The sequence below is a fragment of the Pteronotus mesoamericanus genome, unplaced genomic scaffold (genome assembly GCF_021234165.1).
Source record: "Pteronotus mesoamericanus isolate MK-2021 breed Mesoamerican mustached bat unplaced genomic scaffold, CSHL_Meso_final contig_256, whole genome shotgun sequence".
Taxonomy (NCBI): Eukaryota; Metazoa; Chordata; class Mammalia; order Chiroptera; family Mormoopidae; genus Pteronotus; species Pteronotus mesoamericanus.
The window spans coordinates 5,465,685-5,478,230 of NW_026555108.1; the positions used below are offsets into that span (position 1 = coordinate 5,465,685).

A 12,546-nucleotide genomic window follows, 5' to 3' on the forward strand; every position below is an offset into this window, starting at 1 on the left:
AGTTGTGATTTATAGAACATACTTATACTCTGTAATTGTGATATGTAGAACATACTTATGTTCTGTAGTTGTGATGTGTGGAACATACTTATGCTCTGTAGTTGTGAAGTGTAAAACAAAATGCAAAAGCAAATTAGATTTTTTGAGAGTGGCCAGTTGAGAGAATGGGAGTAACTCTGCAAAATGAACATGCTTAAAGGTAGTGTTTCAAAACAAGGGCTGTTGGCAGATGAAACCTGTTAAACTTGACTAGAAATAGAATTCATATTTCATGAATTTACTTTTGCTATCTGAGCCAATGTAATTGTTCATGAAATAAAGTGTTTTCTGCAATTCACTATTTAGCAAAGTCTGTTCGTTGACAGTCTGTGCCAAGAGCAGAACAAGCCATCGGGTCTTCTGTCCAGGACCCTGGGCATCTGAAGCTCTCATGCACGTGCAGGGAAAAGCATTCTCCACTTTGGGTCCTCTGATTCTTGTGACTACTCAGGTTTTCAGCATCCTCCCCACCTCTGGGACCTATCTGGGATATGGGTGGAATCAGTGTTGTATTTGTTGCCTTTTGGTGTGCTAACATCTAACCACAAGCTTAGTGACATGCATATTGATTTACAACTGTGTAGGTGGGGAGTGGTAGCAGACCTCACTCAGCTGTAATCCAGGTGGGCAGGGCTGTGTTCCTCTGTGGAGGCCCCAAGGCGGGGGGAGGAGCCATTTATTTGTCTTTTCCAGCTTCTAGAGGCTTCCTGCAGCCCCTGGTTTGTGGCCCCTTCATCTCCAAAGCCAGCAACATCTGTTTCTCTGACTCTCCTGCCTCCCTCTTTCACCTTTAAGGGCCCATGTGATGACGCTGGGCCCACCTGGATCATCCAGGAGCAGCTTCTTTGCAGGTCAACTGGTGAACATCCTCAGTTCCCTTTGCCACATAAAGTAACTGACATCTTCCAGAGTTCTGGGGACTAGAGTGTGGGCACATCTTTGCCGGTCTCGCATCACTCCTCTTTTTAGAGGCTGGATATGTTCTGTCATTGTCTCTCCTTCCATCCTTCATTTTGTAGGTGCTCAGTTTTCCTTCAGTGACCACAAATGGAAGTCTCAGCACCAGTCTAGATGGGATTGGGTGTGTACATAGGGTGGTGGTACAAGCCTTTCCAGTGAGATCCTTGGGTCTCTCCTCTGAAGTCCCACCTCCAGCCATATCTGCGGCCTCAGTGAAGGCCCAGCTGGCCTGTGAGACTGGATCATGGCAGGCTGCTGACTTAGGGCGAGCTGACAGTGCAGTGGTTCCACCTCTACAAAGGGAGGGGCCGGGTCTCTGTCTGAACTCAGTAACCCTGTCAACCTGCCTTTCTGGGGAGTCCTGGGCATTTCTTCCACTCACTTCCACCCTATCCTCAGCAGTGGGAAAATGCTGCTCACAGCCCACCCATGCCTCCAGGGAGCCTTTGCACTAATGATCATTGGCTCATTATCTGATCTCATTGCCTGTCTTCCATTGCACTGCCATTTCACTAGTAAAAGCCTGCATTACCTATAACCTGAATAACCACAAACACCTAATTGGCCTCTAGAATACCATCACCTGACCCCAAACTAACTTTAAGTTTTGCGTTCAGCCCTTCCCCTCCTGAATCCTTTAGTCTATTGGGACCACTTCTAATTCCTCCAGGAAGCATTGCTGTTTTCAGCCTTCCCACCTTTGCTTCTGCCTGGAAACACCGCCTTTCCTTCTCTTTGCCCTTGGAAATACCACTTGCCCTTTCAGGTCTGCTCATCTTGTCTTCAGGAAGCCTTTCCAAATGGCTCCAGCCACAGTGCTCTGAGCCCAGGTTTGCTGTGTGTGCCACATGTTTGCCTCATGGTGTAGGTTGCGGGGTGTTACATCTCACCACATCCTCGGCTTCTGGAGTGCAGGGACCATGTCTTTCTTATGTCTGAAGGTCCCTCCCTCAAAGCATGCCCACGTGGCATCCAGCCAGATGGTTGACTGCTTACCCTGTACCCATGTACCTGGTGCTTCCCTGCGAGTGACAGGAGTGCCCAGGATGGTAGAGAGCAGGCCACAAATGAACATTAACACAGGCAACACTGGTTTTCACAGTCCCAGGCACAGGCAAGGAGAAGCAGCCCGGGCAGGGCGGGCTGGAATGATGCACTATTAGCACACCTTGGTACTGATATTCTTGTTTATTGAAAAGTTTTAAGCAGAATTTTAGACATAAAAGTGAGCAAATACAGAGGTCTTAGGGACCATAGCTAGTCACTGCTGGGCTGGAGGTTTGGGCCAAGACCCCACAGGGTCAGCTTCCACCATGCCGTGTGCCTCAAGCTCCTTGCACATGGGGAAGGCCAAGGCCTAGTTACTGGATAAGGAGGGTGGTGGGGCTCTGGGCAGCCAAAGGAAGAAGGGCCTGAAGGCAGCCAACTCTGAATTTGCAGGATGGAGCTTTGGTGACTAAGGAGCAATGAAGTCCCTGGAGTCAGGAGGGTACCCCCTGGGAGACCTGGAGGTGCTGGGGCTGTCAGGAAATGCCAGGAATATGCACCTGGGGAGCCAGACCCTGGGCAGAGGGAAGGAGGAGCCTGGAATTGAGGCGGGGAGTCAGGCTATGTGGTGAAAGGCTTGCCCCCAGCCCAGCCTCACAAGCCCTGGAAGGAGGCCTCTGTGGTCTCAGACCAGGATGAATCCCGGCGGGAAGATGACAGCTGCCGCTGGTGCCCACCCTGGCCAGGGCAGCCCAGGCGTAGAAGTAGCATCCACATCCGCTCTCGGAACTTGACACCCACAAAGGCATAGAGCAGTGGGTTGAGGCAGCAGTGCATATAGCCCAGTCCAGACGTGACAGACTTGGCCACGTCCACATGGTTTTCTCGGCTACAGTTGCGGGCCAAGGCCCCCATGTTCATGAGGATGTCTACCAGCACCACCAGGTGGTAGGGGGTCCAGCAGAGGGCAAAGGCCACCACTACCACCACCACCAGCCGCATGGCTCGCTGCCGCCGCTGGCCTCTGGAGACCAGCAGCACAGTGAGGATGCGGGCATAGCAGTAGGCCATGACCATCAGGGGCAGCAGGAACCCAGCCACCAGCTGCAGTAGGCGCAGAGCTGTGCGGCCCACCTGTGGGAAGTTGTACTGGCACTGGGTGACATTGAGGCGGAAGTCACGGTCGGCCGACAGAAAGATGAAGTCAGGGAGGGCAAAGATCAGACAGAGCCCCCAGACAACTACACAAGTGAGGGCCACGCGGGTGGGAGGCCCCCGGCGGTAGAGCTGCGTGGCATGCACTATGCTCAGGTACCGATCAAAGCTGATGCAGGCCAGCAGGAGGGCCCCTGCATAGAAGTTGATGTTGAAGAGGGCACCTGCCAGTTTGCAGAGCTCAGAGCCGAAAACCCACTCCAACGCAGCATCCACTGCCCAGAGGGGGAGGGTTAGCACCAGCAGGGCGTCGGCCACAGCCAGGTGGAGCAGGAAGGTGTCGGTGCTGCTTAGGGCTGCCCGCTGGCTCAGCAGCACAGCTGCCACAGCACCATTGCCCAGCAGCCCCAGCACAAAGAGGAGGCTGTAGAGGACTGGCAGGAAGGCCTGGTCAAACTTCAGGCTGAAGTCTTGTGGGCAGGGTGGTGAGTCACAGCAGAAGTCGCTCTCGTTTTCTCCTCCATAGTCGGAAGAGCTATAGTTTTCCAGCAACAGGGCAGTGTCAGAGCCTAGGTACACAAGGCGTTCACTGATCTGTGGAGAGAGAGGGAGGGAAGGAGGAAGAGACCCTATAAACAAGCTGCTTCCTAAGTTTAGTCTGAGGAGCCTTACTTTTCTTTTAAAAGATTTTATTTATTTATTTTTAGAGAGAGGGGAAGAGAGGGAGAAAGCGCGAAAGAGAAACATTGATCGGTTGTCTCCCACACGCCTCCAACTAGGAATCTGGCCTGCATCCCAGGCACGCGCCCTGACTGGGAATGGAACCAGGAACCCCTTGGCTCACAGGCCGGTGCCAAGTCCACGGAACCACACCAGCCAGGGCTGAAGAGCCTTTCTAGAAGCGGCTCTACAGTAAGACAAGCCCTGAGGCCAGGGCCACACCCTGTAATTGTCCCCACCTTTATTCCAAGACCACGCCTCCTAAATGCCATCTGCCCAGCCTTGGCACTGGGAAGTAACTCCCTCTCAAAGGCTGATTCTCACTCACCCTTCGGGCCATCCCTTTAGCCCAGGGATTCCGGATGAAAGCTTTCCTCCTGTGCCAAGAGCCGTCCCCGTCCCCCACCTCTTCCTCCTTTCTCTCCCTTCAAGGCTTGCTGTTCTCAGTGTCCTGGTCATGCCTAGTTCCACTAATTTCCTTCCCAGGCACCACGCCACTGTCCCCTCTCCCAGTCACCAGCCCTCCTCTTCCCTCCTTAGCCCTTGTCTGGGGACCCCAACTTCCTGCTCCCCATGGGATCCCTCTATAAGTCACCGTATCCTCCTTGCATGCTTTCTACCCCTCCTTTCCCTCCCTTACACCAAGGACTGACACCCACGGGGGGCTCTTCCACCAAGCTCTAGCAGAAATAGTCCTCCCTTTCTCCCACAAATTACCCCAGAGCTGCAGGCCTCCCCATGGCCAGTTCAACCCAGCACAGAGGAGTCAAAGTTCCAAGTCAGAGCTGAAAGGCACCTTGGAGGAGGTCAAGGATGATCCTCTACCTCCTGCATTTTGCAGGTGAGGCACCAGCCAGAGAGGGAAGTGACTTACCAGTGGTCACTGGCACAAGTCAGTGGCCACAGTAGGCTCTCGATTCCCCATCTGGTGCCCCTTCCACACAAGCGCTGCATTCTCTACCAACTCATCCAACCCTCTGCTGGTGCTGGCTCATGGGCCAGCCCAGCCAGTCCCCTACTGTCCTGGACTCTCCACACTGACAGTGCCCTGGCCCGGCCGGACAGTGGTACTTACCTCCGGGAGCATGGCTGGACTGGTGCACCAGCTGCTAGGCGTGTGTTACCTACCACTCTGCCTCAGGCTTGTGGTTGGGAACCTGAGCTTCACAGAGGAAGTGAGGGTTTCGCGTGTTTTTCGACTGCCACCTGTTCCATGGGCTTATCTATGCTAGACTTCTCTAGAGCCAATGCCAGGGAGCTCCCATCCCAGTCATTCTCCTGGCCAGGGAAGCTGCCTGGGGCTAGAAAGGCTGAGGCCTCAGGAAGGGCTGAGGCAGGGTCTCCCAGGGAACTGGTCTGAGGGGAAAACCGCAGTGGGGAAGTGAATGAAGGACAGCCCTGCCTGCCGCCGGGGAAAGAACTGCTTCTCCTGCACCACTGTAGCCAATGCTCAAATAAATGAGAACTTGTGCTCATTCATCCTTGGCTGGAGTTCATTTTTGCCTGATTGTAGACTGGATCGCTAAACATGTTAAGTCTGTAAAGGACACTGCCCTTCTTGAAAGAATTAAAGTGTTTCAAAGAAATTGATTACATTCAATCTAGTCCTTTACTATTGCCCCTTCTTGCTAATCAACAGGGGCAAGGATGGGGTATTACTAGTAATGACCTTGCTATGTGCCAGATGTTGCTTTTGGTGCTTTCTCTGTCACTATCTCATTCCAATCACACAGCTCTCTTGTCAGGTGGGAGTTATCCTAATGACTAATCACCAGATGGGTGCTAAGACTGAACCCATGGCTGTCTGACTCCTTTTACCACTCATCACACTGCCTTTAGTTTTCTTATTTTATTTTTCATTTTTAATTTTTCCCCTCACCTGAGGGCATTTTTTTATTGCCTTTAGAGAGAGAGGAAGGGAGAGAAAGAGAGAGAAACATTGATGAGAGAGAGAAACATCGATTGGTTGCCTTCTCATATGTGCCCCAGCTGGGGATTGAACCCACAACCTGGGTATGTGCCCGGACCAGGGATCGAACCTATCACCATTTGTTTTATGGCACGATTCTCCAACCAACTGAGTCACACCAGCCAGGGCAGTTTTTTGTTTTGTTTTTTAAAAATAGATACATTATGTTATATTCATGCAGCTAAAGTGCAGTGAACTAAAGCTCTATATTTTACCATGCATATATCTAAAATAGCCAGTGACCACACGGTAGAAGAGGTGACTTACAGAATATTGTGTAGAGTTATACACTGCTTACGCAAATTCTAAAAACCACACACACATAACAATACTGAGTTGTTTTGGATACAGTGGTTTGTTCTAGAAGTCTAAAAGAGGGGCTGGTGATACCACAAGTTCATGAGCGTAGTTCCTACTGGAGCAAGAAGAAAGGGACTGGGGAAGGAGAGGAGGACATGGGGACCTCCTGATTTTGAGAAGTTGTATACATTTGTGGAGCCGGTCAGTCCCTTTTTGGCTATGCACCGTGGGGAGTTCTGCTCCTCACCTTGCCCTCAGCTCTGCCCTGCCCTCCTCCCCCCTCCTTATCACTCTGTTCTCATTATCAGCGGAAAAAGGTGGCCCTTAACTTGCCTTTCCCAAAAAGTTTCCTCTTTCCCTCGCTTCCCTCAGATGAAAATGGGACACAGAGGCAATGCTAGCCCACTGCCTTGGAGTCTGCTTTTTAGTTAGAGCACTTCACAAGAGCCTCCAGCCTAAGGCTTGAGATTTAGTTCAAACTTACTGGTAAAGTCCCAAAGCCCTTCCCCATCTTGTGTGTGTGACTATCTTGCTCCAAACAGCTTGTCACCTACACGGGCCAGGCCAGGCGGAATCGAGGGCCTGGACGAGGTCAGGAGCAGTGTCAGTGGAAGGGACTGGAAGGGTTCCAGAAGGCATGGAGGTCAGGAGGGACTTGGCAAGAGACTGACTGTCAGGGGAGGAGGAGCTGTGGGAGCTAGGACCACAGCTTCCTAATGCTGGTGCATGAACAGTTTCCATTTGCTGGGCTTCTACGCATGAGAGAAAGGAGAAAAGCAAAAAGGCTCTATTTGTTCAACCTGAAGGAAGGTCTGCTAGTCTTCAAGTTTGTCCTTCATCCCCTTTTTTGTATTAAAAAGATATTTTCCTTATGAGAAGATGCTGGAAATAGCTGAGAGTTTTGGAAGCATCTCTTGTTGGCAGAGGTTGACAACCCTCTCTAGGTCCTCCAAATATATGTTGCAATGTTACTGGTGCATGTGGCATATCAGCCTAGGGACCCCTGGTCTCCTCCCTGGGCCCCAGTCTCCTTGTTTGCCAGATGGGGACAATGGTTCCCACCTTCCCGGGCTGCTGGGAAGGAGAAATGAGAGCACGTCAGGCAAGAGTTTTGCAAAGGTTCAGAGAGCTGTTCCCTGTGTGGCCGCTTGGCTGTGTGGCCATGATGCGGTGCGAAGAATGTTGAACTTGTCTGGCTCCAGCTCTGACTCCACTCTTGTTAAGCTGTGTGACCTTGGACAAATGACATAACTGTTTTGAGCTGGTCTCCTCAGCAGGGTTTTTATAAGATAATTTGAGGCAACCAAGGCTGTAAGGCCTGTGGTATAGGCTTTTGCACTTTGCAGGTGCACAGATGAGAATGCTGAGTGGGAGGGACATTGGCTAAAGACCTGGAGTCCCTGGGAGCCTTCGTGTTCAGGATGCCCTGGGACAGGCTGTGCTACCCCATGGGGCCAGCAGGCATGGCTTTGTCCCGAGGGTGGCTCATCCAGAACGGCTGTTGCTCACCCGAGCTGGGATGGTTTGGCCAGTCCCAGCCTAATTCTCTGGCTTCCCAGCTGCATAATCTCAGGCAAACAATTTCACCTCCCTTCCTTGGTTTCCTCATCTGGAAAGGAGGGATAAAGAGAGTGCATGTGTGATTGATTGGGCTGCTCTGTGGACCACAACATGTGGGAGGTATCTGGCAGAGGCTATGGGTCCAGTGATCAGCAGTTTTGTTCCTGCCTAGGCCTCAAAATGGCAGCCGCGTGGTGGGCTTCGGCAGTCTTTCCCAGCCCAGGTGTATTGTAAGGTGTCTGTGTCATGGTGCCAAGGCAAGCCCTTGTCTGCCCCTCTAATTTGGTCCTTTCCTGTCCCAAGCAGCCCGAGACGAGGTCAAAGGCAGGCATAGCCTTTGGGGAGACATATCTAGCCAGGAGTCTGAACTCTGAGTTCTGATAGAGGGCTCATGTGCTTCTTGCTTCTGCCCTTCTGAGCAGCCTCTGGGGAAGCTTGAGGAGGAAGTTAGTCAGAGTGAAGCTGCTCAGGACCAACCTGCGGTCAAGGTGTGAAGTATGCACCTGTCTGTTCTCTGCCACCCTTCCCCCTGTTTTTTTTCTTTCTTTCACACCTTTGGGCTGTGGTTTGGGAGATTGGAGGCTAGGAGGTCTGAGCCCTGGGCCCAGCCCCTCACAGGAAGGAGGGCCTCCACAGCGTCAGTCAGACCAGCCAGGGAAGGGGGCCATTTCCTCCTCCTGACTCTCAGTGTCTGTGACCTCACAGCCTGTCTTGTAGGTCCCTGGAATGACTCCGGAGGCAGCGTCCAAAGCCCCTGGACTCAGCCACTGGCCCCCGGCTGTCTGAGCAGCGGACCCAGGGAGGCCCAAGCTTCTGTGGGGCTCAGGCAGTGGCTTACGCTGAGGCAGAGACTTCCTTTCATGAAATTAACCAGAGTCCGGGCTCCAGGCAGGGGTGGGGGTCTGCCCCAGACTAGGCTGGGCCTCTAGACCTCCTTCTAGGCCCCAAATTTCCCAAGAGAAGGAGAGCTTTAGTCACCAGGGACCCGGGAACTGGGGGCCACCCTCTCCTGCGCCCTGCTTCCTGCAGCTCCAAGTCTTACTGGGAGGCAAGATCTTTCTAAGTGCTGAGGCCATGAGCTGGGGCCTAGGAAGATCAGGCCCATGGGGGTGAGTTCCCAAGCTATGGGGCTCTCACTCTTTTTGGGACCAGGGGAGGAGGATGTTACTGCCATTTGTCATGTGGCAAAGGGAGACAAGGCAATTCAGGCTGTGGGAACAGCAGGCGCCAAGGCAAGGAAGTCAGGACGAGCTTGTCAGCCCAGGGGCAGTCAGAGTTCTTGGAAAAGAAGGTACATGCGAGAGCAGGAAGGCAGAGGAGATTGGAGAGTAGTTCGAGACCCACACCCTGCCACCAAGCACCATGACGTTCCTCTCATCCTGTCCCCAGAAGTGCCTGGAAACTGTTTAATAAAAAAAGAGCTTCCACTCAGCAAACCCTAACTTCCGTACACATGATCTCTTTTAAACCTGCAGCCTCCTGGGGAGGCAGAGGCTACTGTACCCATTTTGAAGAATGGAGGTGGAGGCTAAGAGTGGTGAAGAGACTTGTCCCAGGCTAACCAGTCAGTAGGGATTCGGGCAAGATCCCCATCCAGGCTGCGTTCTAATGTGCTATACTAACTGCTAGGGTGGAGATCCCCACCTGCCCCGTGCAAGAATACCGTAGTCCAAGGACTGGTTCTTTCAGAAGCCACACCAAGCTCACCACATGGCCCCAACCAGGCATCTTGTGTTGGGTCACAGAGGAAGCTTAATGTCATTTTATGTCATAGAGGTAAACATCACCACATCCCCATTTTGTTTGCGCTGCTCCTCCTCGCTCACCAAGGAGAAGAAATGTCAGAATTTCTAGGATAAGGGGCCTGGAGGACCAAGCAAACATCTGCTGAGTGCCATGCCCTTTTTGCAATACCCCCCTTCCTCCAGGACAGTCTGTAATGCTCCTAGAAGTCTCCAGCCCATCCCACGTCAGCTCCTGAAGGCCTGGCTGGGGCACTCTCCTACCTCTGGGCTGGGTGTGCATCTGTTCCCATTCCACCCTGTGCCTGGGACTCTACCTCCACTAGGGCCTGTCCAAATGCCCCAGAGGTACATGTAGCAACATTGCCAGTGCCCAAAGATCTGATTATGGAAGCCTGACCTTGATGGATACTTGAGTCCCAGTTGCTCCCACAGTGAACAGGAGGAGGCTGTCTTCCTGCACCGCTCAGCTGGGTCACCCCTGGAAAGGAAGTCATTGTCAGGTCCGACGTTTGCTTGTTAACATTCCCTGCAGTTGCCCCATGGAGTGAAGTCAAACAGGATAAAAATAACGGCTGACATTTACTGATTACTTAACTATGTGCTGGATGCTATTCTAAGAGCTTTACTGGAATGAATTCATTTACTACCCATAACTATGTAGTAGCTATGACCTTGTTACTATTAGCATTCCTTCCTGTTTTACAGATGACAGAAATGCAGGAAGTTTAAGAAATTTGCTCAAAGCCACATAGCCAGCAAGTGTCAGAGACCTCGTGTTCTTCCTGTTAGCTGTAATGCCTGCTACAGTTAGAGGGACCAGGGTGGAGGGTAGTTTTCATGGGGGGCTGCTTTGGCCTGTCTGTAATGTTTTATATGGAGATTATATTCATGTACAGCCATCAGAAAGGAAATTAAAATTAAGCTAACAAACTGGGACAATTGGTAACATTTGACTCTAGCATAGGGATTAGATAAAAACCTTAGATCCATGCTATTTTGTTAATTTTGACAATGTAAAAGAATGTCGTTGTGTGCAGGACATACACATTGAAGTATTTAGGGATAAAGGGCTATCACATTGGCAAGTTAGTTCTGTGTGACTTGGAAAATGTGCAAAATGAGAGGATGTACAAATGGGGAACCGTGCTAACAGCTGGTGATATGGGGAAAGGGTATAACAGAGTTCTTTGTATTATTCTTGCAACTTTTGTGCAAATTTGAAATTACATCAAAATAACAGTTACTGAAAGAATCTCTCTCATGCACAACGGGTTTGTTGTCAGATACTATTCCCAGGACCATCTTAGAGGCCTTGAAGAGAAGATGGAGAGAAGGCTGCCTGGGAACAAATGGTCCCTGTCTGAGGCCTCTGGGAATAGTTCAGTCCCTACCTGTCCTCCCACCAGGCTCACTTTGCTTCTGGACTCCTGGGCTGATCTCTTTTCCCACTAGCTACCTCCAACCCCTCAGCCTCGAGTTCCTCCTGACTTTCCCTGCAGACCTTGAGCCTGGAAGGGAACTTCTGCCTGCTCACCGGTTGGAAGGCATTAACAGCCCAAGAGCTCCTTCTCCGAGCCACTCAGGGCTGCTCAGAGAATATAGGCTGTGCCTGAGGCTCTTGGGGTGAACCCATCCTTGGCTCAGACTGGCTGAAGAGAAGGGATTGGGGCTTGTGTCCTTTAGAGGGTGTCAAGAGCTGAGAGCCTGAAGTTCTTTTTTTAAAAATATATTTTATTAATTATGTTATTACAGTTGTCCCAATTTTTCTCCCTTTGCCCCCCTCCGCCTGGTACCTCCCTTCCCTCTGGTAATCCCCCTCCCTTAGTTCATGTCCATGGTCATGCATATAAATTCTTTGGCTTTTCCATTTCCTATTCTGTTCTTCACATCCCCCTGTCTATTCTGTACCTACCAATTTGTACTTCTTAATCCCCGTACCTTTTCCCCCATTCTCCCCCTTCCCCCTCCCAACTGATAACCCTCCAAATGATCTCCATATCTATGATTCTGTTTCTGTTCTGCTTGTTTGCTTACTTTGTTTTTTAGATTCAATTGCTGATAGTTATGTATTTATTGCCATTTTAATGTTCATAGTTTTGATCTTCTTTTTCTTAAATAAGTCCCTTTAATATTTCATATAATAAGGGCTTGGTAATGATGAACTCCTTTAGCTTTACTTTATCTGGGAAGCACTTTATCTCTCCTTACATTCTAAATGATATCTTTGCTGGGTAGAGTCATCTAGGTTATACGTCCTTGCCTTTCATCACTTTGGATACTTCTTGCCAGTCCCTTCTTGCCTGCAAGGTTTCTTTCAAGAAATCAGCTGACAGTCTTATGGGGATTCCCCTGCAGGTAACCCTCTTCTTTCCTCTTGCTGCTTGTAAGATTCTCTCTTTATCATTAACCTTTGGTATTTTAATTATGATGTGTCTTGGTGTGGTCCTCTTTGGGTCCAACTTGTTTGGGACTCTTTGTGCTTCCTGGGCTTGTATGTCTATTTCCTTCACCAAATTAGGGAATTTTTCTTTCATTATTGTTTTCAAATAGGTTTTCAATTTCTTGCTTTTTCTCTTCTTCCAGCACCCTTATGATTTGAATGTTGGCATGTTTGAAGTTGTCCCAGACGTTCCTTAGCCTATCTTTGTTTTTTTTTAGGGGGGGAAGGGGAGATTCTTTTTTTATTCTTGCTGTTCTGATTGAATGTTTTTCTCTTTCTTATGTTCCAAATCATTGATTTGATTGATTCTCAGCTTCACCTACTCCACTGTTGGTTCCCTGTAATTTTTTCTTTATTTCACTTAGTGTAACCTTCATTTCTGCCTGGGTCTTTTTTATGCTGTTGAAGTACCTAATGAGTTCCTTGAGAAGCCTAATAACCAGTGTTTTGAACTCTGATCTGTTAGATTGCTTGTCTCCATTTTGTTTAGTTCTTTTTCTGGAGTTTTGTTCTGTTCTTTCATTTGGGCCGTATTTCATTTTCTCCTCATTTTTGGCAGCCTCCCTGTGTTTTTTCCTACATATTAGGTAAAGCTGCTTTGAATCCCTGTCTTAGTAGTGTGGCCTATTGTAGAAAAGCACATGTGTAAATTGGATGGGCAGGGCAACCCA

General features: G+C 50.2%; 1 protein-coding gene across 1 annotated transcript; it reads right to left on the reverse strand.

Moving 5' to 3' along the window:
* Positions 1 to 2,226: 2,226 nt before the first annotated feature.
* Positions 2,227 to 9,889, reverse strand: CXCR3 (C-X-C motif chemokine receptor 3; the record flags this gene model as incomplete). The annotated part of the gene is made up of 2 exons (XM_054574219.1): positions 2,227 to 3,735; positions 9,833 to 9,889. Coding segments are annotated over 2 exons (1,152 nt in total), but the record flags the coding sequence as incomplete, so codon positions are not given.
* Between the last annotated feature and the right edge of the window lie 2,657 nt (positions 9,890 to 12,546).